Here is a 27,376-nt window from a genome sequence, read left to right as displayed (position 1 = left end):
AGTATCATACAATCCGGCTCTAGAGTTTCACCAATCCGGCTCTAGAGTTTTTCATTTGTGCACACATGTAAAAAAATTTAATTTTTGGCAATAAAATTATATAAATTATATACAGTATCACATTTTTGTAAATATTTTATTCTATCTTTTCATGTGACAACACTGAAGAAATAACACATTGCTACAATGTAAAGTTGTGAGTGTACAGCTTGTATAACAGTGTAAATTTGCTGTCCCCCCAAAATAACTCAACACACAGCCATTAATAAATAAATGGAAAGTCCAAATATTAAATGATAGAATATACAGTGATCAAGAAAGATCAAAAAAAGAAGAAGAGTCCACTTGTGCAGTGTGTCTTCAATCAGTATATCCAGTGACGATGTGATCCCTTCACCAATGAACTAGTTGGACTCTCACCTCATCATATGGACCCCTGATAAATCAGATAGGTCAAAAACGCATGTTCCCATCAAGGGTGAAGTGTAGGGCTACAGCAGACCAAACGGAAGCGTTTCCAGATACAATCTCCTCAATGTCATCGAATCAACGTGATATCATGTATGAAAAAGAACAGGCAAATCTAGTGCTCTCCGTTTATGCCAATTTATTAAAACAGACGAATAAAAAACAAATTTCCACTCACATTTTCAAGCACTGATCTCCAGTGCTGAGTGTAAAGCAGGAAGTAACATGCATGGATCAGTGTGTCAGCTGGCGGATGACGTCACGACGCGAGTCACGTGGTCCGTACGCGTTGCGTCCCAGGGAGTAGGCGGGACTTCATCACCGGTCGTCACTGGATATACTGATTGAAGACACACTGCACAAGTGGACTCTTCTTCTTTTTTTGATCTTTCTTGATCACTGTATATTCTATCATTTAATATTTGGACTTTCCATTTATTTATTTATTTAGTATTGCACTTTAAAGAATTTTTGTATTTGCGCTGTACTGAGATATTTTAATTTTAATGTGGGATTTGGTAATTTGACCTACAGTATTCTAGCTGCATCTTATATATATAATTTTTTTCACTGTTATTTTTAGCGCTGGTTGATTTTTTTATTATAACACAGCCATTAATGTCTAAACCGCTGGCAAGAAATGTGAGTACACCCCTAAGTGAAAATGTCCAAATTGGGGCCAATTAGCCATTTTCCCTCCCTGGTGTCATGTGGCTCACTAGTGTTACAAGGTCTCAGGTGTGAATGGGGAGCAGGTGTGTTAAATTTGGTGTTGTCGCTCTCACTCTCTCATACTGGTCACTGGAAGTTCAACATGGCGCCTCATGGCAAAAAAACTATCTGAAGATCTGCAAAAAAGAATTGTTGCTCTACATTAAGATGGCCTAGGCTATAAGAAGATTGTTAAGACCCTGAAACTGAGCTGCGGCACTGTGGCCAAGACCATACAGCGGTTTGACAAAACAGAATCCACTCAGAACTGGCCTTGCCATGGTCGACCAAAGAAGTTGAGTGCACGTGCTCAACATAATATCCAGAGGTTGTCTTCGGGAAATAGATGTATGAGTGCTGCCAGCATTGCTGCAGAGGTTGAAGGGGTGGGGGGTCAGCCTGTCAGTGCTCAGACAATACGCCGCACCCTGTATCAAACTGATCTGCATGGCTGTCACCCCAGAAGGAAGCCTCTTCTAAAGACGATGCACAAGAAAGCCTGCAAACAGTTTGCTGAGGACAAGCAGACTAAGGACATGGATTACTGGAACCATGTCCTGTGCTCTGATGAGACCAAGATAAACTTATTTGGTTCAGATTGTGTCAATCATGTGTGGCGGCAACCAGGTGAGGAGTACAAAGACAAGTGTGCCTTGCCTACAGTCAAGCATGGTGGTGGGAGTGTCATGGTCTGGGGCTGCATGAGTGCTGCCGTCACTGGGGAGCTACAGTTCATTGAGGGAACCATGAATGCCAACATGTACTGTGACATACTGAAGCCGAGCATGATCCCCTCCCTTCGGAAACTGGGCCTCAGGGCAGTATTCTAACATAATAAGGAACCCCAAAACACCTCCAAGACAACTACTGCCTTGCTAAATAAGTTGAGGGTAAAGGTGATGAACTGGCCAAGCATGTCTCCAGACTTAAACCCTATTGAGCATCTGTTGGACATCCTCAAATGGAAGGTGGAGGAGAGCAAGGTCTCTAACATCCACCAGCTCTGTGATGTCGTTATGGAGGAGTGGAAGAGGACTAGTCCATAGGTTGTACTTGGACTTGTGGCTTTTTTCAACCTCACCTACTATGTAACTATGACTCCAGTGGCAACCTGTGAAGCTCTGGTGACCTCCATGCCCAAGAGGTTTAAGGCAGTGCTGGAAAATAATGGTGGCCACACAAAATATTGACACTTTAGGCCCAATTTAGACATTTTCACTTAGGGGTGTACTCACTTTTGTTGCCAGTGGTTTAGACATTAATAGCTGTGTGTTGAGTTATTTTGAGGGGACAGAAAATTTTCACTGTTATACAAGCTGTACACTCACTACTTTACATTGTAGCAAAGTGTCATTTCTTCAGTGTTGTCACATGAAAAGATAGAATAAAATATTTACAAAAATGTGAGGTGTGTACTCACTGTTCTGAGATACCATAGACCTGGCCACATATTGCTGTGTGCCATCATAACTTAAATAAACTTTGATGTAAAATTATATAAACCACCAGACTAATATATATTTTTTAAAAAGCAGAGGCCCTGTAGAATAAAAAAAATGATAGTTGCAAATTCTTATATCATGTGATGTTTGCGCAACTGTTTAGTAAATGAAAATTTCCAGGTAAAAAATCTAATAAAATGAATTTTAGTTATAAATATTATACAATATAATACTTTTTTTTAATATAAAATATAAAAGATGAGGTTACGTCGAGTAAATAGATACCAAACATGTCAAGTCTTAACCACTTGATCTCCGGAAGATTTATGCCCCCTTCATAACCATGTTAACTGTCGTGTGACACTGCACCCAAATAAAATTTATGTATTTTTCCCCTCCAACAAATAGAGCTTTCTTTTGGTGGTATTTAATCACCCCTGTGTTTCTTCGTTTTTTTTTTGTAAACACAGCGTGTGCACCGCTCAGGCGAGTAATTAACAGTTATCCGATGCAGGTGCTCGCCGCGGTCCGCCTCCGCCAACTTCTCAGATAAAGAAAAGGAAATGACCACACACCACAATGGAGCTGGAGCTATTAAAATCCTTTCTTCCTCACCATGCCAGACAAATAGGAACACTGTTAACGCGTTTCACACGGACAATTTGTGCTTACTCAGAACTCGTATGAGTCCATTTGCTTTATCTGCTTTTATTTTTTGCACTAAAAACAAAAAAAGGGCAACAATTTTGAAAAAAAAATACATTTTTTTTTTTACTTTCTGCTTTAAAGCACATCCAATAAAATAAAATAAATAAAAAATAAAAAAAATGTACGCCAATGTGTATTCGCTACATGTTTTTGGTAAGCGTATATTGATTGGTTTATGGCAGGGGTCTCCAAACTCGGGCCCTCCAGTTGTTCAAGAACTACAATTCCCATTATGCCTAGTCATGTCTGTGATGGTTTACACAAACGTTATAGCATCTACAAACTATGGGATAAATGTATAGAATTTTTTTTCATTTTTAAACTAGTAATGGCGGTGCACATAGCAGGGCTGCGATAAAGCATCACACAATCGGACACTAACTGACACTTTTGATATTTTGTGGGAACCAGTGACACTAATACAGTTATCAGTACTAAAAATATACACTGCCACTGTACTAATGACACTGGCTGGGAAGGGGTTAAACATCCAGGGTGATTAAAGGGTTCATTGTGTGCCTAGCCAGTGTTTTTGTGTACTGTGGGTCCAGATTTTACTAAGGGATGTGATGCATTTTTTCCCTGCTTTGCAGAAACACAAAATTCACCCCCCCCCCCCAGTCAGCAGTCAGAACGGATATCTGCCTTGCTTACATAGGCAGATCTAAGTTCTGTGTGTATTACTAATAATTGGTAGGTGCCGGCAGACATCCAGTGCCAGACACCCACAGATCAGCTTCTGCTGTGAATAATCACAGCAGAGTGGCCAGCAGGTGGCGCGCATGCACCCCTTGCAAATGGAAGTGCAGAATCAGGTATATATACTTGATTCTGCACAAGAGAGCTGCCCTTTAGCAGTAAAACTGCTATTGGGCGGATGCCAAGTGGTTAAAAATGTGTGCGCCCGTGATACTGCAAAATCGACAGTACAAAACCTCAATAGGTGACGCTTTAAAAGCCTTTGCAGCTCATCAGTTTAGAATTAACCGGGAGCTGTTGTTCTAGAATTATTGCTCTGACTCTGATATTTGTGTTGATATCTGACAGGTGTGGTGCCACCGGGGTTTACATACATGTGTACGTTTGCGCATGTGTGTGGGGCAACGGGGGTCGCGATTTTTTTTACAATTTTTTTTTTTTACATTTTTTAATACATTTTATTATAATTTTGTTTGTTAAACATTTTTTCTTTTATTGATTTAGTTCTTTTTACTAGATTGCTATCACAAAGGGTTAAAGAGGAAGAAAACCCTGATGGGGGTGCTATAGAAACATTTTAAACCTGGAGGCAAAAACAAATCCAAGATTTCCATGATGACTGAAAACCACTTCGCGTTACAGGTGCACTGATTACTTTTATTGGATACAGCTAGTACATGCAAATATTTATATTGCTTACAGATATTTCAGCATTGGAAGGTTCCAGAAAGCATTGTGGTCAATATGTTCAAGGCTGTTTGCTTTTTCAATTCTTCTGCAAGGAAGATAAAATACAGCGAGATTAATAAAAGCATATTTAGAATATACTGTATACTGTATGTACATTTTGAAAAAGATTAAACATTCATATTGACACAAGACACCTTTTGCTAATACATGTACTAGAAAGAAGGGTACCTTGCAGATTATTGTTTTATTATTATAGCTCCAGTACTGATAAATGTGTTAAACAGAGCAGGGTTCTGTAAAATGTAATATTTTTGGTAGTACAGACGTTCAAGTGTAAAAAAGCCAGTAATCCGACAACGTAATTTCCGACTAAACACATACATCGGTGTGACGTTATCACGCACGCCCACTGGCCAGAGTCCGACGTGGATGAACAGCCTGTGACATCAGAATATCTAAGTTGTAATATGGATTTAAATGTTTTAGTCTGTTGAAGCAATTGGCGTGTTTTAATAAAAGCCTGAATTTATACTTTGGTTCATACCATTTTTCCTTTTAATGGTGATGCTTCATGGCGGCAGAGGGGATCTAAGTTGAAGATGCAGTTCATACCAGGAGGCCTTGTGATGTGGATTGAGTTTGAGCATTATTGACCACTTATAATCTAACGATCCATTTCACCTGGTAAGAGGCTCTTTGAATTAGGTGGTGCACGCTGGTCGAAGCACTGGTTTCACATTTGGAGGCAGAAGTGCTAAGACACCTCGAGTCAAGTGTTCCCTTTACTGGAACTAAGCGGGCCCTAAAAACAACTCCACATCACTATCCCACCTCCACCAAATGATTTTGACCAGTACACAAATCAAGTTCCATAAAGACATGGGTGAGCGAGTTTGGGGTGGAGGAACTTGATTTGCCTGACCTCAAGGCAATAGAACACCTTTGGGATGAATTAGAGCGGAGACTACGAGCCAGGCACACACACTCCTAAACCTTGTGGACAGCCTTACCAGAGGAGATAAAACTGTTATAGCTGCAAAGGGTGGACCAACGAAATATTGAACTCTACGGACTAAGACTGGGATGCCATTAAAGTTCATGTGTGTGTAAAGGCAGGTGTCCCAATACTTTTGGCAATATAGTGTGTATATATATATATATATATATATATATATATATATATTATACATATGAATGATGTTCATTTGTTTATTTATAACGTACATTTGAGAATTTAGTGTTTTTGATCATTCACAATACCAGCTTGAGATTAAATCAAAATGTAATGGTTCTTACTTGAAAAATTCAAGTTAAAATTAAGGAATAAATTATTTATTATTTATATTTCAATGTACTGTATTTATTTGTTATATATTTTTTTTTTTTTTCCATGAAAAATTTTTATTAGAGATTTTCGAAATAAAAACAACAAAGAGGCAAAACCGATACAGAAATGTACAGTATACAATAAATGAACCGGTGACGTGTGTAATCATACTCTAATACAGGATAAATCTGATTGAGCATGTGTTACAAGCAGGTTTTAACAATATTCCAGCAACTGGCTGTAACTCCGCTGAACAATGGTGTTTACTACAAAGCAGAATACGTGTGGTTGCGGGCCCTGTCTTCCACAGTAAGGGAAGGAGGATCAATCACCCTTATTCGGCGGAAGCTGACCTGCAATGCCTGTGAGCTGGTTCGCTGCATCTGAGATCTGAGGTCCTGAGCATGAGAATGTTGTCACCTGTCATTGACAGGTTCGAGTGATAAGGAGATATATCGGTCATTCAAGGTGGGTCAGTCTTGGGGGGAGGGGGGGTCGGTCATCTACGAGGGGGGAGGGGTGGGTATACTAGGGATAGTGACGAGGGAAGAGGTGTTGGGGAGGTTCAGGTGACTAGCAGGGGTAGGGGAGGTAGGGAAGGTAGGGGAGGGTGGGAGGGCGGGAGTAGTCCAGAGGCATCACCTTCTCTGCCCCCCCCACATCAGGGGAAGGTGTCCCTCGGGGACCCCCGTCCTGCAGGAGTTCCCTCTGGGGCCTTGTAAAAGGTGTTTCGAGGTTCTCAATGTTAGAGCCGGAATATAGTCTATCAGGGAAAAGTCAAATATAACAATGTTACTAATTGTGTTACTACTTATCGTTCATCAGAACCATTAGGGGTAGTAAGGCTCATCAGGGAGGAGTATCTTGCCGTAGTTCGAAAGTGAGACCAGCAAGCCCACGTCTGCGCAAATTTAGATGGAGAGTCTCGGGCTATGTGGATCAGCTCTTCCATTTCGGCTATTCTTCCCACGCGTGTAAGCCATTCATCCACCGTAGGGGTATGGGACGTACCCCAGTGGGTTGCTATACATAATTTGGCAGCGTTTATCATATGGATCCCCAGGGACCTTGTATAGGAGTGGGTTGAGATAGAGGCGTGGTGAAGAATAAGCCGAGCTGGTGTAAGCTCTACCGGATATGTAGTTATCTGAGTAATAATGTCACAGACCAGTGTCCAGAAGGTCTGTATTGATGGGCACGACCACCAAATGTGAAGAAGAGTACCTTTATCGTCTGAGCACCTCCAACATTTGTCCGACGTGTCGGGTTTGAATTTGTGTAGAAGCTCTGGTGTGCGATACCATCTAGTGAGTGTTTTGTAGTTGTTTTCTTGTATACCGACGTTAAGGGAACCTTTGTGAGCTATCGTGAAAATTCGTTCCCATTCTGCACCAGACAGGTCAAGCTGAAGGTCTCTTTCCCAAGCTTGACATGCCCTCCCTTCTTTAGGAGAGGTAGATGAGAACAGCATTGAGTGAATGTTTGAGATTAGGTGTTGTTGTGGTGAGGATTGGGAGCATAAGGTTTCGAACGGGGTAAGGTCCCGTGAAAGGCACTCTGTCTTGTTGTTTGTGTAGAGAAAATGTCGAATCTGGAAGTAGGTCCAGCATGGGATAGGAGAGCTGTTTGGAAGGGTGGGAAGCGCGGTGCGTTCCAGGAGCCTACCAGAATGAAAGAAGTGGCGGACAATAACTGTGTCATGGGACCATGTACGTTTGAGAAAGTTACCGAACATCCCCGGGACAAACGCCGGGTTAAGGCGGATAGGTGTGAGAGGACCTGGGTTAGTGGAAACCTGGAATCTCCTGCAGGCCTCTCTGAAACAGCAAAGGGTTGCTCCGATGAGAGGATGCTTCTTTAGAGAGTGAGGGGTAAGGGAGACTGGGATCCATGGTATGGAATTCAGCGGTAAGTCTGAGAAGGAGTTTTCTAAGGAGACCCAGTCCTTGCTTCCTTTGTGTAGTGTCCAATCTGCGATCCTACCAAGGTGGCAAGCCCTGTAATAATTTTGAACATCGGGGAGGCCGATTCCCCCCTTAGCCGTACTGTATTTATATACTTAACTTGTCCTGTTGTGTTTTCTGGCCATTGCCTAAATATCTGCTTGCTACATGAGGAACGGGTGATAATGTTCTGGTATATGGAGGGGCTATATCTGCTAATCGCATAATAAGTATAGAGCACAATAGGCAAACCAGACAATATTGTGTTCCCTCTGTGGATTGTGTTAATAGATTGGAATGTGTGAAGTCTTAAAATTAAAAATTACATTTTGTAAACAATTTGACAGTGTCTGAGATGGAAAAAAAATACAAATTTTGGAAACTCAGACCATGGCTTGATGCGTTCAGGGAGAAATGCCTCCATGTGGTAGCAGAAGAACACAACTCTGTGGATGAAATAATGATTCCTTTTAGGAGGACATTTAGCAGTATCAAGCAATACACGCCTGGCAAGCCACATCCAAGGGGCTTTAAGGTGTGGGTAAGGACAGGCATCTCTGGCATACTGTGTGACTTTGATGTATACCAGATTACGTGCTAGATCTGAACTTGGATTGTCAGGAGATGTTGCGATGAAGCTGGCCTCCACATGGGGGGGTTGGTGCCTTGGGGCAGGGGGGGGGCCGTGTGTCCCCCACCCCAAAGCACCTTGTCTCCATGTTGATGAAGACAAGAGCCTCTTCCCAACAACCCTTGCCCGGTGGTTGTCGGGGTCTGCGGGCAGGGGGCTTATCGGAATCGGGGAGCCCCCTTTAATAAGGGGGCTCCCAGATCTCGGCACCCCACCCTACATGAATGAATATGGGGTACACCATACCCGTACCCATTCACCTGAGGGAAAAAGTGTACACTACAAAGGTTTTTTAAATTAATATATTAGGCAGCTCTGGGGGTCTCTTCCGACTTTGGGGGTCTCTTCTGACTTCCACGCTCATCCGGCCTCTTCACTCGGGCTCTTCGGCCCGCTCTTTTGCTAGCGGTTGCCTGGGTCTCTTCCGACTTCTCTGGCCTCTTCTCCTGCTGTCTTCTGCCGGGTTCCTCCGCTGTCTTCTGCTCTTTTGCCAGCTCTTTTGCTAATGGTTACCCGGTCTTTTCCATCGTTTTCTTCCCTCTGGTCTTCCTCCAATGTTGACTCAACGCTCTCTCCCGCTGTAATGCAGTGTGCGCAGTGCGCAAGGACTTATATAGGCATGGGGCGTGGTCATTGGGTGATGTCATCAGGTGATCCCACCCCTTATGACGTCACCGTTCCATCATGCCCCAGGTCATTGATTTCATAAGGGGTTTGATCACCGGAGGTACCTTCACGATCGGGACGGATGTCCCTCTCACAGCCGCCAGTGATCAGCTTTTTTTTTCCTCCTCACACTATCAGCGTGAATAGGAAAAATAGCAGATTACCGGCTTTGTTTACATCACATGATCAGCTGTCATTGGCTGACAGCTGATCACGTGGTAAGGGGTCAGGATCGACCCCTTACTCTGATATGTGATCAGGTGAGTCTCATAGACTCGCTGAGTATCAGCCTAAACTGAGAAGGCGCTCGAGCATGGGAGGACGTCCAGGGACACCTTCCCGGCGAATGGAGTCCACGATGTAGCCGTCTTTCGGCTATAGCGTGGACGGCAGGTGGTTAAGTTCAATCTTGCATAGCTCTTTCATTTGGCATTTTGAAGTGTGCAGGAGATGAGAGATGGGATAGTCTATGTGGACAGAGCTGTAGTATTGAAAACAGGAGAAGGGTGTCCTGAGTTCTGTAATGTTCACCATACACTATGCAATCTGAATGTTCAATCTCCTTTAGATCTACCATCAACTATGTAATTGTAGTGCAAGGGCCTGTCTGATTGGATACACAGTGATTGGCTTAAACCTAAAGGAGATTGTATAGTCAGATCGTAAAGATTGGCCACCTTTTATATACCTTAAATTACTAGTTGCGCTTTCAGTGCCATTAATGCTTTGATATTTTGGCAAAAAAAGTACATGAATGCTATATATTGGTACATAGGGGAGCTGGAATTTAGAAGAAAAAAAAGTGAACTTAGCCTTTAAAGTATCTGCTACTGAAGGCTTGCAGCCAGATATCACAGCAAACCTTCAGAGGTCTACAGGCTCGATGGGTCAGGGCTGTTTTGGCAGCAAAAGGTGGATCTACTATATAGTAGGTGGGTGGACATTATGTTATGGTGGTGTCTGCTTTATTCTCTCCCAGTATGAGCTTTGCTTTTAAGGGACTACAATATGCTAAAACATTTTTAAATCTGTGTGCTTATTATACCGGTTGCATAAAAATAAAAAGAAAGATTTTGTGATGTTCTAATTTAGAGCTGCATTTATTTCTATCTTTTACATCTGGTGTTCAGCTTTAAAAGGATCTGTGAATCCAAGGATATACAGTAAATACTGAATTGTTAAGCAAATGTTGTCTTTTCTTGAAGAAATCTAGCTTGGTCTTGCCCTCTCATTCCTTCTAAACTGCCCTATTGGTCGATGAGGCCACCTAGAACATTGAGGCTGGGTTCACGCCCATGCGAATTAGATGCCGGTTTCTCCACATCCAATTCACATAGCAGGAGAATGTGACTGGCTCCCTATTGAGTCGGTTCACATATCTCCATTGCGGCTGCAGAGCGCAGTGCACAGAAACGCTGTGCATCTTTGGCTCTGTTTCAGGGCCAAATTCAGGCAAAGATTCTTTCCTGATTCGTCCCTGAAATGGGATGGCGCTCCTGTGTGATCCACAGCCGGTTCCAGTGTGAGCCCGGCCTAAAGGGCCAAAGAGTAAGATGGGACTAGGCCCGTTTTTTACAGGAAAAGCTCATTTTGTGTTTGGTGAGCATTGATTCCAAGCATGCGTGTTTGTACATTCAACTTTTGTGTGATGGATTTGTGTACTGACCATGAGAAAATTTGACGTCAGACCTTTGTCCACAGAAAATTTGCTTGCCTGTCATCCAAAATTTGTTGGCCCGAAAGTTGGACAACAATTGCCAAATAGGAGCGTACTAACGCTAATGCTGCGTACACACGAGCGGAATGTCCGACAGAAAAATCAGACGGGAGCTTTTCATCATATATTCTGATCGTGTGTATGCCCCATCGGACTTTTTACGTTGAAAATTCTACCAGACCTAGAAATAGAACATGTTCTAAATATTTCCGACTGAGCCAATTCCTATCGGGAAAAACGCTCTTCGTCTGTATGCTGTTCCGACGGACCAAAAACAACGCATGCTCTGAAGCAAGTACGAGACGGAAGCTATTGGCTACTGGCTATTGAACTTCCTTCTTCTAGTCCTGTCATACGTGTTGTACGTCACCGCATTCTTAACGGACGGAATTTGGTATGATCGTGTGTACGCAAGACAGTTTCAGCGGAATTCCGTCGGAACTCCATAGGAAAAACCTTCGAAGTTTATTCCGACGGAAAAACCGGTTGTGTGTACAGGGCATAAGATTTTAGGACAACAGTCTGTCAACAGACAATCCCCTACCAACAATCGTACCATACGAGGCTTTACTTTTTGGAAATACCAAAGAAAAGAACAATGGCTTTTGAGTTTTGATGTAAAAGCTGGCATGCCAAGTTGGAAGCTTCATAAGTGATGGGACAAACACGCAGCAGTCGCTGTTAAAAACATTCCCCTTGTCACCAGACACATCCTTCAAGAGTAACAAAATACACCCTGTGCCCATTTAAATCAGCAAAAAAAGGGAAATTCATGTAAGTTGGCAAACACCTCTTTTTCCAATTACAACAGTCTTCATTAATGCATATGCGATTTTGGCTCTATTACAGCAATTTTTGTATTCAAGTGAATAAAATAAGCTCTTTCAAATCATTAGCACAATGCTTCTAGGTTGGATGAGCCCTAAAACCTTTATAATGGAAAAAAAAACTATAACATCTACCCTTTCCGAAAACCCTTTTTTTTTGCAGATTGAAATAAACATATCAGGAGAAAACATTTTTTTGCAACTAAATAAAAATGCATAAATGACAGCAAATTAAGGGCTAACTCAGCTATTGTAACCTTCTCTGGCACTGATCCATGAAGAGGAGAAAGGCTTTAATGGAACCGTTTTGGATGAGATCCCAATGAATGGTGCAAGTGTCAAGACACAGGGAGCCCGATGTATCATTCTTGTTTATATGAGTCTGTAAAAGCTTTATTAGTGAAAACACAAACTTAATAGATCCCATTGGGCCTTATTTAGTTTAAAAGTTGTCAGAGACTGACCTCTCGGTCATGTAACTTTGTTCATTAATAAAATGATATGCAGGCCTAAGAAATATTTCATAATAAATACTTATCCGTGCATTTCTTATGTTCTTATGTAAGCTTGGTGATTCAACATTGTCTCCATAAGTGCTTAGAGATTGGAAAATAAGTAGGGGCAATGAAGATCAGACCATATACTGTACACTCGTCTCGTTCATTTTATTACCCAATCAGCCAATCATGTGGTTGCATTGCAGTGCATTAAAGAGGAGCTCCAGTTTGGAAAAAATATATAATTAAACATCAGCAGCTACATATACTGTAGCTGCTGACTTTTAATATAAGGGCACTTACCTGTCAAGTGAGCCTGTGATGTTGGCACCCCAAGTCGATTCGTTAATCGGCTTCGGGTGCAGGTGCCAACATTATAAGTAAGGGAAACCGGCAGTGAAGCCTTCAGGCTTCACAGCCAGTTTTCTACTGTGCATGCATTTTCTGAATGGTCCCGCCATCTTCTGGGACCTGTGAGTGTGTCACAGAAGGCAGCGGAGGGAAGGAGGAGAAGAGCCGGAAAAGCAGTAGATCAGCGATCTTACCTGGAAGTGGGAGTGGGTACCTGTCAAAACCAGGTACCCGCTCCCCCCCCTAAAAAGTGCCGAATGTGGCAGTGGAAGGTGCGAACAAGCGGTGCTTCCGCTTTTGAGTGGAGCTGCGCTTTAACCTCTTAGCGCCGGTGCCTCGTGGCCCTTTAAGAGGTTTATGATGCCAGCAGACTGGGCACATCTTGAGATCACGTGACTGATGTGATTGGCTGTTACGGCAGTTGTGTGGTCCAAAAACTCCCAATCTCAGGGAGCGTGAGCATTTGGTTAGGCAACGGTAACTGTGCCAGGAGCACGTGCTCTCGGCACAGGTGTATTGGTGGAAATTCATGCAAATATGCTGTCCCTCAGCACTAAGGACCAGGCGCAGAGAGGCTGCATATATGCGTATGGCCGGCGCCAAGGGGTTGAAGTACCACTAAAGGCAAAACTGCTTTTTTTTTAGTTCTGGATATCGTGGAGAGGGATTAGAACACCTATTAGGTTGTTATTGTTGTCTGTGCTCCGATTAGGGAGAATTATCCTCTCTATTTGTCCTGTTTATCATTATTATTAACCCCTAGGATGCCATATGTCCTCCCAGGATAAGACCACGCTCCAACACGATCTGTCATCCACCGTGTCCACCGGACACAGCGGATGACAGATCACTGTACTGGTCCGCTGCCAGTACCATGTGATTGTTGTGGTCAATCACAGCAGATCACATGATAGTTGTACACAATGAAAGGCTTTGATTCATGCCTTTCATTACTATTGTGGTGAGCTCTGTGATTTGTCACAGTCATCACATGGTACAGACAGGGCCAACCATAGTCCATCTGTACCATGTGATTAGCTGTGGCCAATCACAGCAGATCACATGGTAGTTGTACACAATGAAAGGCTTTGATTCATGCCTTTCATTATGTACTATCATAGTGAGCTTTGTGATTGGTCACAGTCATCACATGGTACAGACAGGGCCAACCACAGTCCATCTGTACCAAGTGATTGGCCAATCACAGCTAATCACAATAGTAAACAGTGAATGAATAGTTTTCATTCAGACAAAAATGGTTGCTTATAACTGTAAAATTCAGTGTGTAAAAAAATTAAATTCTGATTACCTCCCCAGAGCAGTACTGTGTTACTATGGTCCAAAAATGGCCTGGTCATTAAGGGGGCAAATCTTCCAGAAGTTAAGTGGTTAAAGTAGTTTAATTAGTTAGGCAAAAATTAAAACAGGGTGCCATGGATGAAACCTGTAATAAGTGTTTGTAAAATGAAGATTTAACAAAAGTAACATTGCAAAGTTGGGTAGAATTTAGCCCAAAACCACATAGGGGCGTGATGTAGCGCCATATAAAACATAACAGTTATGTGGCACTCCTCTATATTTTGTAAAAATCTTTTATCACTTTGTCATTTAGCAGACTGTACAGGAGCTTTCCCGGGTTCATTCAGAACAGTTCTCCCTTTTCTAACAATCGGTTAATGTGTCATATCTTATTAAATATTTGAGATACTTACATTTCCTGCAGTTGCGGGTTGTTTGAGAATACGTTGGCCTCTATTGATTTCAAGTCATAATTTTCAGATATCTCTCTGTATAATAAATGTATGGGAGGCAAGTTAAACAATGGTTGTTGAACAGACAGAAAAATTATCCTATAATTTAAACAAAGATAGTCTACGCAAACACAATGCACATATTATGATTCTGTGGTCAAAATTTAAAATCATATACCGTATTCATTTTCATATTATATTTCAATTATTTCTAGCCTACTGCTATTAATCTGAATTATCTTGAAGTTGGTAAACTTACTTTGAGAAGCTCCACACATTTACTTCCTTAAATTACGTGACACTTATTCACTATGTCCTGTGGGTGAGTGATGCTGCGTCACACATTTCACAGAGCATGCCCTCTGAACTACAGAGGTGATGAGAAGAGGAGTTTTAGGGGGCGGAGTCAGTACAAGAATCACTGCTTGCAGGCAGCAAGGTACCTTGGGGTATGTAGTCCTTAGAAATGGAGAGTAATCAGCCAAGGAGAAGTAGCAAAGCATGCAGGGGACCCAGGAATTGTGGAAAGAGATGGTCAGCAGACCCTCAGATTTCACAGTAAAATACTATGAAGAGAAATCTGTATTGCAACAAATACTCCTTTGATTTTTTTTCACCCCTCTTTCCCATTCACCATTTTTTTTTTTTTTTTTGTTAAAGCCCTTAAAAGCAGTGTTTTACTTACCTGATTCACTGCTTCAGTTCTTCCATGCCTCCAGTCAGTCTGTGACATCAACATGATGTTGGAGTCTTCAGGGCCCTACTGATGGGCAGCCAATAATAAAGGTTCACATCACTGAGTAATGATGAGGGCTCCCAAAGAGGATCTTTTCACTCTACAGTCCAGAAGACATGTGTCTGGATGGAAGCGACACGTGGCCACAGTGTAAATTTGCTGTCCCCTCAAAATAACTCAACACACAGCTATTATTGTCTAAACTGCTGGCACCAAAAGTGAGTACACCCCTAAGTGCAAATGTCCAAATTGGACCCAAAGTGTCAAAATATATTGTGTGACCACCATTATTTTACAGCACGGCCCTAACCTTCTTTAGCATGGAGTTCACCAGAGCTTCACAGGTTGCCTCTTCCACTCCTCCATGACAACATCACAGAGCTGGTGGATGTCAGAGACCTTGCAATCCTCCACCTTTCATTTGAAAATGCCCCACAGATGCTCAATAGGGTTTAGATGCAGAGACATGCTTGGCCAGTCCATCAACTTTACCCTCAACGTCTTTAGCAAGGCAGTAGCCAACTTGGAGATGTGTTTGAGGTCGTTGTCATGTTGGAATAGTGCCATGCAGCCCAGTCTTCGAAAGGAGGGGATCATGCTCTGCTTCAGTATGTCACAGTTCATAGTTCCCTCAATGAACTGTAGCTCCCCAGTACTGGCAGCACTCATGCAGCCCCAGACCATGACACGCACCACCATGCTTGACTGTAGGCAAGACACCCTTGTCTTTGTACTCCTCACCTGGTTTCTGCCACACACGATTAACAACATCTGAACCAATTAAGTTTATCTTGGTCTCATCAGACCACAGGACATGGTTCCAGTAATCCATGTCCTTAGTCTGCTTGTCTTCAGCAAACTGTTTGCAGGCTTTCTTGTGCATCATCTTTAGAAGAGGCTTCCTTCTGGGATGACAGCCATGCAGACCAATTTCATGCAGTGTGCGGCGTATGGTCTGAGCACTGGCAGGCTGACCCACCACCCCTTCAACCTCTCCAGCAATGCTGGCAGCACTCATACATCTATTTCCCGAAGACAACCTCTGGATATGACGCTGAGCATGTGCACTCCACTTATTTGGTCCACCATGGTGAAGCCTGTTCTGAGTGGAACCGGTCCTGTTAAACCACTGTATGGTCTTGGTCACTGTGCTGCAGCTCAGTTTCAGGGTCTTGGCAATCTTCTTATATCCTAGGCCATCTTTATGTAAAACAACATTTTTTTTTTCAGATCCTCAGAGAGTTATTTGCCATAAGTTGCCATGTTGAACTCCCAGTGACCAGTATGAGAGAGTGAGAGCGATAACACCAAATTTGACACACCTGTTTCCCATTCACACGCGAGCCCTTGTAACACTAACGAGTCACGTGACACTGGGAGGTAAAATGGCTAATTGGCCCCAATTTGGACATTTTCACTTGGGGATGTACTCACTTTTGTTGCCAGTGATTTAGACATTAATGGCTGTGTGTTGAGTTATTTTGAGGAGACAGCAAATTTACACTGTTATACAAGCTGTACACTCACTACTTTACATTGTAGACAAGTGTAATTTATTCAGTGTTGTCACATGAAAAGATTTAATAAAACATTTACAAAACTGTGAGGGGTGTATTAACTTTTGTGAGAAACTGTATGTAGTATGTGTATATATATATATATATAGATATATATATATATATATATATATATATATATATATATATATATATATATATATATATCCTGTTCCTTTAAGGCATGTTAAACGGCACAGTGCTTGTACTGTGTAATATGTCCTGTTGTATGATGTAACAATACCTGGTTGGTCCTGCCTCTTCCTGCGTTCCCCTGTCTCTGCTGTCCACAATAATCATGGTTGCTGATCCATGATACCGTGGTCAGTTAATGTGTCTCTGTCATCACGCTATCTGCTCTCCATTCTCTGTCTCTCCCTTTCCCCCTCCCTCCCTGCTTGTCAGTTCTGAAGCCTGTGTATGAGGGCAATCTCCTACCCACCCCTCCCCTCCTACTGCTTTTCCCTGTCACTTGAAATACCATTTAAAAGAAACTTGCATCCCCTCTAAACCCCATCTAAACTACTAGGTGTCCATTTTTTTAAAACTCTAAATGTAAATACCTTCTCTCACAGCCGTCATGTGACATTCCTCGGCTGTCTGGCTGATGTCAGAGGGTTATCTCAGCCTCTCCCTCCACATTCCTCACATTGGGGAAGAAGACCCAAGGAATGTCACGTGACCGCAAATCATTGCTATGAGATTAGGTATTTAGGATCAGCATTTTAAAAAAAACAGACACAAAGTACTGTAGATCTTGATAAAACAGAGAGGATGGCAGTGTTTTATAATCCTGACTTTGCAACCACTTTAAGTCCAATGAGGTGTCTGATGCCTCATATACCTCTCCTTATTATTATTTACATCTGACAGGTTTATTGTGCTCCAGGAAAATGACTTCAGGAGCTCTAAAACTGCTCAATAGGGTTTCAGTTCCTTCAAAAACTGCTGGAACTGTTATGCCCACCCAGCCCCTCCTTCTGCCCATTCACAGAAGCTATTGTATTATGTGAACACATTCACAAAATACAAAGGCTTCTGTGAATGCGCAGCAGAGGGGAGGGCGGGGCAGAGTTGCTCTGTGTGCTTCTCTCCTCTCACAGAGTGTTTCTTTGGGAGTGCAATAAACCTGTCCCATATAAGTAACAGAGATAAGTCCCAGTGGTGACATGCACCTAATTGGACTTAAAGCGGGATTCCACCCTAAAGTGGAACCTCCGCTGATCGGATCCCTCCCCCCCTCCGGTGTCACAATTGACACCTTTCAGGGGGGAGGGGGGTGGAGATACCTGTCAAAGACAGGTATTTTCACCCACTTCCGGGCATAGACTCCCATGGGAGTCTACGCCATTTCCTGCCCTGCCGCGCTGTCTGCTGGGACACACACGGGTCCCAGTGACAGTGCGAAGATTTCCTATTGCGCGGTGCGGCTCGCGCATGCGCAGTAGGGAACCGGGAAGTGAAGCCGATTCGCTTCACTTCCTGATTCCCTCACCTAGAATGGTGACTGCAGCAGCCGAGAGCCGAGCGATCGATCGGCCTCGGCATCGCTGGAACCCGGGACAGGTGAGTGTCCATTTATTAAAAGTCAGCAGCTGTAGTATTTATAGCTGCTGGCTTTTAATATTTTTTTTTGGTGGAATCCCTCTTTAACTTGTAGTGTGTCTGCACCTTTTGCAAAATTGCTGATTTTCTGGAATTCAGCTTTCATATAATTGTGTGATAAGATGGAAAAGGGGCAGAACATTACATTTTGGTGAGGATATTGGGTGAAGATAAATTTTCAAGCTGAAGTATAACTTGCTTATATTTTGCCTTAGTACTCACGGCTGATGGGGAGGGCTGGCTATGAAAGGGTGTCATGCAAATATCAAGATTCCTTAATGGATGGATGATGGTCTGCAAGACTGCACATTCATAGGCAGGCTTTATTTGTATGCAGATTGGGTTTTGTAATGCTCATATGGGATGCCTCCATGGTTGAAAGAACTAATATCTAGTGAAACAAAAGGGTGGGCCACGGACAGATAGGCTAGGCTGGATAGTAAAGGTCCTTGTGCCAGGAAATGGGGGGGGGAGGGGGGGTCTGACCTGTTGCAACTTCTAAAGCACACTGTGAGAAGCAATTTCAGTACAGGAGAGGAGCCTTTACAAAAGACTAAAGGTAAAGCCGGAGTTCAGCTTTAAGACATTCAGGTACAAGATACCAGATGGGAAGCTACTGCATAAAGATTGGGTTGTCAAATGTGTCCTACACAAGTCTGAACATCCAGTTTGTTCTGCTTGCTGTATATTTGTATCTGTATAAATGTTATATAAATCAGGCATATACTTGCATAACAGCAGCCTTTCAGCTATATGACATCGTAACATAGTCCGTAGGTAAAAATACCACCAACGTACTTTCCATCGAGCAAATGACAAACATTGTATTTATCACATAAACTGGCAGGTGTTGACATTTCTGTGAAATATTACACTTTGCCTCATTACTAAGGGTTTCTGTACAGCACAGATTTCTTTTTCTTATCACCCACAGATAGATACTTTCTTGAAGAAAAACTAAAGTTTATTCTTTTTAACTCAAATGACTTTAAACTTTCATGTAGGTGTGTCACCGACACAGTGATTAGTGTCATAAGTTTAGGCAGCGGGTGAAATCATCTGTGTCTGTCACGGGAAGGACCTTTAGCCAAAAGTGATTATTTTTGACAATTATATTATTTTATTTTACAATATTTTGAAAAACCTACAGGAGGAAATGTACAAATTGAAGCTGAACTCCCTGCAAGTAGCTGTTAAATTTGACATGTGCCAGCTGTTTTACCTGCCAAATGATTTTAATATCTGCACAGCCAGGTTTTTGAAGGACTGGATTTGCAAAGGGGAAAGTGCCAAAAAACAGAACTTATACAGCCCAGATTTGTTTAACTTTAGACTTTTGTATCATAACCATTTAACATATTTCAAAGGTAGCAATTTTCAATTAGGTCTTAAAGCGGAGTTCCACCCAAAAGTGAAACTTTCTCTCATACTCTTCCCTCCCTCTGGTTCCACATTTGGCACCTTTCGGGGGGCGAGAGGAGGGGGCGAGAGGAGGGGGAACAGGATATCCATCTTTCACATGTGTCCTGTTCCCACTTCCGGGAGCCTCAGCCGCGGGTATTGATGTCACCGCCTGGGCTCCCTCCTCCTTCCCCAGCCGCCGGGCCAATAAGAGAGAGGAGTGGAGCCTCACGCATGAGCAGTAGGGTCCCTAGCGTGAAGCCGCAAGGCTTCACTGCCAGGTTCCCTTACTCGCAATGGAGACAGCATGCACCTGACAGCTGATATAAACATCAGCTGCGGTGCTGACATCGATGGACTCCAGGACAGGTAAGTGTCCGATTATTAAAAGTCAGCAGCTGCAGTATGTGCAGCTGCTGACTTTTAATTTTTGCAGCGGTGGGCAGACCTCATCTTTAAGCTGTGTAGACAGAGTTATTTCACTTAGGCAGTTCACCCAAGACCAGTGGCCAAAAGTTGGCTCTTTGCTTGAGTAGAGACATGGTGTGCAAGAAGGAAAGCTTCAAAAACAGAACACATACAGTCCAGATGTAACTATAGTCTAATTCCTGTATCATTAACATCCTACACGCTTCAAGGGTAGGATCTTTCAGTCAGGTCTTAAGCTGTTTAGAGGAAATTATTTCCCTATAAGCAACTCACCCAAGAGTGGTGGCCAAAGGTTGGCTCTCTGCTTGAGTAGAGACATGGGAGTTGACTTGCTAAAACTTGAGAGGGCAAAATCCGGAGCAGCTGTGCATGGTAGCCTATAAACTTCTAACTTCAACTTGTTCAATTAGGCTTTAAAAAATACAAATGGAAGCTGATTTGTTTCTATGGAGGGCTGCACCAGATTTTGCACTCTTCAGTTTTAGTGAATTAACCCCATGGTGTGCAAGGAGGAAAGCTTCAAAAACAGAACATATACTGTATAAGCTGTATAACTGTATATAAGCTGTGTATACTCTAAAGGTTGGCTCTTTGCTTGAGTAGAGACATGGTATGCAAGGTGGAAACTATCAAAAACAGAAAACATGCAGTCCAGATTTAATTATATTCAGACTCTTATATCATAAACATCCAACACATTTCAAAGGTAGCAATTTTCAATTCGGACTTAGGCTGTGTACACAGAGTTATTTCCTTTAGGCAGCTACCCAAGAGTGGTAGCCAAAGGCTGGTTCTTAGCTTGAGTAGAGACTTTGTGTAAGGAAAGTTTCAAAAACAGAACATTTACAGTCCAGATGAAATTATAGTTTGACTCGTTTATCATAAACATCCTACACGCTTTAAGAGTAGGAATCTTCAGTTAGACGGCTTTCACACCGAGCCGCCCCGGCGCTGCTTTACCGTTGTTTTAGCAGCACTATTCCACCGCTAGTGGGGCGGTTTTAACCATCCGATAGCGGCTGAAAAAGGGTTAACTCCACCGGAGCGGCGTTTTGCTGGCCATATCACAGTGCTGTCCCATTGATTTCAATGGGGAGCAGCAGTGGAGGAGTGGTGAGTTCACCACTCCTTCACCGATCCAAAGAAGCTGCTGGCAGGACTTTTTCTGACGTCCTGCCAGCGCACCGCTCCAGTGCGAAAAGCCCTCGAGCTTTCACACTGGAGTGAAAGGAGCCTCTTTTTTCAAGTTCTATACAGGCGCTATTTTTAACACTGTAGCGCCTGAAAAACGCTGGCAGTGTGAAAGGGGTCTTAGGACTTAAGCTGTGTATACAGAGTTATTTCCCTAAAGGCAGCCCACCCAAGAGTGATGGCCAGAGGTTGGCTTTTTGCTTGAGTAGAGACTTACTGTGCAAGAAAGAAAGCACCAAAAACAGAACATTTACAGTCTAGATGAATGAAATCCAACCTTTGTATCATAAACATCCAACATGATTCAAGGGGAGGAATTCTCATTTAAGCTATGCAGATTTATTTCCTTATGGACAGCACAAGCAAGAGTGGTGGCCAAAGGTTGTTTTCTTGCCTGAGTAGACTTGAAGGCAGATTTACTAAATTATTTGAGAATGTTTAAATTCAGCAAATTAAACAGTATTTTGTTCTTTCTATATGCCAATTTTATTTGAAATACAGTAGGCTAAATACCTTGTACACTTCACAGGCAGGTTAAGGGCACCTCCAGGGTATGCTATTTAAAATAATTGTTCATTAATTGTTAATTTTGACCTTAAAAGTATTATTAAAATGATTGCTCTAAGCTAATTTTTTTTTTTCCTTTGGTACATGCCTAGCCTCCCAGAATATTTACTTGGCAGTCCTTTTCCTATTAGCCCAGGAAATGCCCCTCTTATTTAACATTAGGCTCCCATTGGCTTCACTGGGGTTCAAAATCCTACACCCAAGCTTTAGTCATGTTCTTTCTCAAACAGAATCCAGGTATGTTTGGTGTATCCCTTAGCAGGAAGTTCACTGTTATTTTTTGGGATATATTCAAAATTAAAGGTAATTTTTTTAGGGCAATTCTAGCCACATTTATAAATGTTCCCTATACAATGTTTTCTATAATAATTTATATAAAGCATATCTTCATTTTTTGAGTTCGGATCCACTTTAAGCCTTCATACGTAAATAGAAAATCACTGAATGTTCCTAGTCTTTTATTCTCACTTGTGCCTTAATTTTCCCACATATGGAGACCATATCAGCGGACAGCAGGAGACCGTTGATGTTTCCAGTTGGATGAATATGAACTTTTCAGGAAATATTTTACATAATTATGATATATATATATATATTTACAAAGGACAACGAACACCTATTATGTGTATGATGGATTGTGAGTTCAGTATTCTTGCTTTTGGATATTAGACTTAATATTGGCAGTATTTATGATATATTTCATGATTGATCATGTTTGATATGTATATATTTGATCATGTACTTAGACAGGGACCTTGCTGATGTTCTTGTGTGTATGTATATATATATATCCCAAGCATCAGCTACATGCTATTACTCTGAACCGGTTTATTGATAGAGGAAACTGTGTACCATGCCCACACCATGTGTACAGTCACTTGTATCGTCAAGGAAGGTGACAATGAAGGAGCAAAATCGGAAAATAGTTATCACCCCATAACAGAAAGTCACAAATTTTTTTACTTTTCTGCTTTAAACATATTCAATAAAAATGTATCTAAGGAATACACAGTATAGTGGAATTTTTATTTATTTATACAATTCTTTATACTAGTAATGGTGGCGATCAGCAACTTACAGGCTGGACTGCAATATTGCGGCTGCCAATCGGACACTAACTGATACTTTTGACTCTTTGCGGGAACCAGTGACACTAATACATGATCAGAGCTAAAAATATGCACTGTCAAAGTACTAATTTTTATTATTATTATACAGGATGTATATAGCACCAACAGTTTACACAGTGCTTTACAACATTAGGGCAGACAGTACAATTACAATACAATTCAATACAGGGGGAACAAGAGAGCCCTGCTCATTAGAGCTTACAATCTAGGAGGGAGGGTCAAGTTATACAAAAGGGTAATAACTGTGGGGGATGAGCTCATGGAGAAAATAGTATAGTTGTTAGATGGAGGCAGGATAGGCTTCTCTGACGAGGAAAGTTTTCAGGGTTCACTTAAAAGTGGATATATTTGGAGACAGTCTGACAGATTAGGGTAGCGAATTCCAGAGGGTGGGAGAGACTCGGGGGAAGTTCTGGAGGCAGATATGGGAGGAGATTATGAGGGAGCTAGAGAGCAGGAGGTCTTGGGAGGAACGAAGAGGGTGATTAGGTTGGTATTTTGAGACTAGGCTAGTGATGTAGCTGGGGGCAGAGTTGTGGATGACTTTGTAACTTAGTGTTAGTATTTTGAATTGAATTTGTTGGGTAAGTGGCAGCCAATGAAGGGATTGGCAGAGAGGAGTAGCAGACACTTAGCGGTTTGTAAGGTGGATGAGTCTGGCAATATTCATGATGGACTGAAGGGGGGATAGTCTATTTAGAGGTAAGCCAATGAGGAGGGAGTTGCAGTAGTCAAGGCGAGAGATAACCAGGGAGTGAATCAGGAGCTTTGTGGTTTCATTGGTTAGAAAGGGACCACTTTGGAGATGTTGCTGAGGTTGAGGCGGCAAGCTTTGGAAAGTGATTGGATGTGGGGCCGAAAGGAGAGTTCAGAGTCCAGGATAACACCTAGCACCCTGACATGTGGGGATGGGTGGATGGATGTGCCATTGCTCTTGACAGATAAGTCAGGGGAAGAGGCGTGTGGGGGAGGAAATATTATAAGCTCGGTTTTGGACAAGTGTTTGAGAAAGTGGTGTGACATCCAAACAGATATGTCTGTTAGTAAGTTAGTGATGCGTGAAGAGAATGGTGGGATGAGTTGAGTTGTGGAGAGAGAGAATTGTGTGTTGTCAGCATATAAATAATACTGAAAGTCGTGAGAGGCTATCAGCTGACCTAGGGAAGAGGTGTAGATTGAAAATAAAAGAGGTCCAAGAACAGAACCTTGGGGGACCCCGACGGAGAAGGGAAGAGGAGTGCAGGAAGTAGAATTGGAAGTGACACTGAAGATTCGTTGGAATAGGTAGGATGAGAGCCAATGAAGAGCACAGTCACAGAGACCAAGGTTGTAAAGTTCTTTGAGGAGGAGGGGGTGGTCAACCATGTCAAAGGCAGCAGAAAGGTCCAGAAGTAGGAGTACAGAATAGTGTCCGTTGGTTTTTGCAGTAGTAGGTCATTTGTGAGTTTTAAAAGAACAGTTCCTGTGGAGTGTTGAGGGCGAAATCCAGATTGAAGGGGATCAAGAAGGTTATTCTTAATGAGGTGGTCACTCAGTTGGTTGTAAACCAGGCGTTTAAGGAGTTTGGAGGAAAAGGGGAGCAAGGAAATAGGGCGTAGGTTGTTAAGATTGGTAGGCTCCAGGGACGGCTTTATAAGTATGGGGGTGACCAGTGCATGTTTTAGAGCATTGGGGAAAATGCCAGAGGTGAGGGAGAGATTGAAGATGTGGGTTAGAGAGTGTAGGATAGAGTCAGAGGACGACTGTCGTATTTCAGAGGGAATAAGATCCAGGGGACAGGTGGTTGGGTGGGCTTTGTTTGTAGTAGCAGATTTGACACTGGCTTGGAAGAGAATAAAAGGGTTAACTGTGCACCTAGCCAGTGTTTGTGTTTACTATATGTGCTGCTTTTAGTAGGGGAAGAGATGGATTTTAGTTCTTGTTTTGCAGGAACACAGAATCCATCTCCCCCCCTCAGAATGGAACTCGCCTTGTTGATTCAGGCAAAACTCTGTTCTGAGTCTCTGCCTGACTATCGGCAGGTGCGGGCAGACATTGAATGCCTGGCACCAGCAGATTGGCTTCTAGCATGAATGATCACAGCAGAAGCAGCCTGCTGGTGGCGCACGTGCAGGATCACTTATATATTCCTTTGCATGCTGGGCAGTCACAGCTTCTTATAGTGTTACTAAACCCACAACAGTAAAATCAGTCTGTATATGCAGTAAATCATGCTTGTTATACACACTGTGGAACTTAGGGCTTAATCCTCCGCATTGTGTAAAAAGGCTGTTTGATCCTATCTCCTCTGATCCTCCCCTTTTTCCACTGTCCTCAATCCATCTCCTGATAGAACAGAGCCTTTGGAGTCACTCTGAGCATGCTCAATTTGGTGTGTATTTCTAGAGGTTTTTTTTTTCTTGGGAGGGTGCATGTGATTATCCCAGGTCCACTTAGCACTCTCCAGACAGAGGGTCAGGGGTCCTGCAGCCTCATAGGACAGCCAGAGGAGAATGAAAACTCTTCCTACAAGCTTTAACCAGACACTGATAGACATCACAAGACTGCTATATACTGCTGATGAAAAAAGGTAGTTAGCAGTTTATATTTACTAAAATAGTTGCATTCTCATGTTCTGTGTACTTTGTGAGGCCAGATATAGTGACTGTAGGCTCCTGGGTTTAGTAACACTTTAAGTGACCCTAGCCCCCTGTCTCCTCCTATCTTCTCCAAGTGATGACTGATTGATTACCAATTATTTTTAAATGTAGAATACTTTTTTTTTTTTTTTTAGTTAAACCATTTGACCACAACATCCCCATGTCCGCAGCACACATCAGAGGTTTACTGCTTACTCCACCCACTGATTGCACAGTTCAGTGCAAGTGAATAAATGTCAACTGACCAGCGTATATAGAGAATAAAATACATTATTTGAAACTTTTGATTGCTGATTTTTTTTAAATCAGTTCTAATTACAGTTGTTTTTACTGCTATATTATAATAGGTGTGAAAGTGTAGCTGTGGGTTTAATGACACTTTAATTAAAACTGCATATTTAGATAAAAATTGAACATAACCTTTGAAATTACATTGACATGAGGTTTAAGTAACTATGTTTAGATCTACTTAAACTAAATGAAAGGCTAAGGTCACTTATTTAAAAAGAAATTAAAAGCACTTTCTTTATTTTTCTTACGAGCCTGCAGAGAACTGCACCCACGATCAGCAGATCACGGGTGCAATGTTATGCTCCTGTAGACACTGAGTACAGCTGTCTGCCCCATACCTCCCATATTGGGCAGACAATTACTTAATTGAGTATTATAAACCGTCTATCTCAGTTGGGACTTGTAGTTCATTCATTCACAGACCTCTGTGAATCAAGGACACAGCTGCAATGGCAGAGCTGTTACCAAAGATGAACTTATCCTTTAAAGCAGGGCTGGACTAACCCCAGGCTCCAGGTCAACATCATGGCAACCAGAAATTTTAAACCCGGTGCCTGGGCTACCGCCCAAATAATCCCGCACCCCGTACACACCCCCCTCCCCCCTACTATGTATCCCTGGCTCCACTTGCCCATCTACAGACCCGGGACCGGCATAGCGGGTGCCCCTGGGTAGAGGGGGTGGGGGGGAGGGAGGAGAGCAGACACACGTCCACTCTCCTCCACTCCTAGTTGTTGACCCGGAAGTGGTGTGTGACGTCACTTCCGGTTCCCCTTTGACAGTTTTCAGTTTTCTATCAAGGCCAGGAAAGAATATAATGCAGTGCGATGTGCCTTGCATTCCATTTACTGGAGCACAGGAGAGACATGCAGGGTCATCATCACATAGGATAACATTTGTCCTTTATATGATGGAAAAAAAAAAGTTAAGCAAAACATTTTTTTTTATTAAATTGTAAACATTCCACAACTCCACAAATGATATGAGTTAAATGATTGCCTGCTTCTGCCCACTATGCAGCAATGCTGTAAGTGATGGTGAGATATGAGACGTTCCTGATTGGGATGAATGTCCATCTTTGATATGGACATCATCCCAAGATTCCTCTACATCTTCCAAACAATTCCGATCTGGGTTCCTCGCTAAATTTTTTCTGTTCAGCATGGTCTCTTCTACTTAAATATATCTGGCCTGGATCCATAGCTAGACTTAAACATGACATTTTAGTGAAGAGGTGAGACGTTGGTGTTAAAGACCTGCCTCACCTGAAATTATACCACACTGCGACATTACTTAGAAGGCTACTGGACTGGTTTCATCATGGCTCTGTCAAGCAGTTGGTCACCCTTGAGTCAGATCTATTGCCTGTACCACTGACCTGGGGGTCAGGAGATATACGTTTG

The 27,376-nt window shown here is 42.5% G+C and overlaps 1 protein-coding gene across 1 annotated transcript in view; it reads right to left on the bottom strand.

The window, feature by feature from the left end:
* The window catches only part of FSHR (follicle stimulating hormone receptor), a 242,230-nt gene that overhangs the window by 92,063 nt on the left and 122,791 nt on the right, over positions 1-27,376 (bottom strand). Inside the window, exons 3-4 of the mRNA XM_077485598.1 lie at positions 14,390-14,464; positions 4,729-4,803 (exon numbers count right to left, since the gene is read on the bottom strand). Of these exons, the coding sequence (XP_077341724.1) occupies positions 4,729-4,803; positions 14,390-14,464 (150 nt within the window). The remainder of the gene's footprint in view (positions 1-4,728; positions 4,804-14,389; positions 14,465-27,376) is intronic.

This window comes from Lithobates pipiens, unplaced genomic scaffold (genome assembly GCF_037356315.1).
Source record: "Lithobates pipiens isolate NorthernLeopardFrog02 unplaced genomic scaffold, aLitPip1_a1.2 Scaffold_18, whole genome shotgun sequence".
In the NCBI taxonomy this organism is placed as follows: Eukaryota; Metazoa; Chordata; class Amphibia; order Anura; family Ranidae; genus Lithobates; species Lithobates pipiens.
This window is presented reverse-complemented; position numbering and strand designations above follow the sequence as displayed.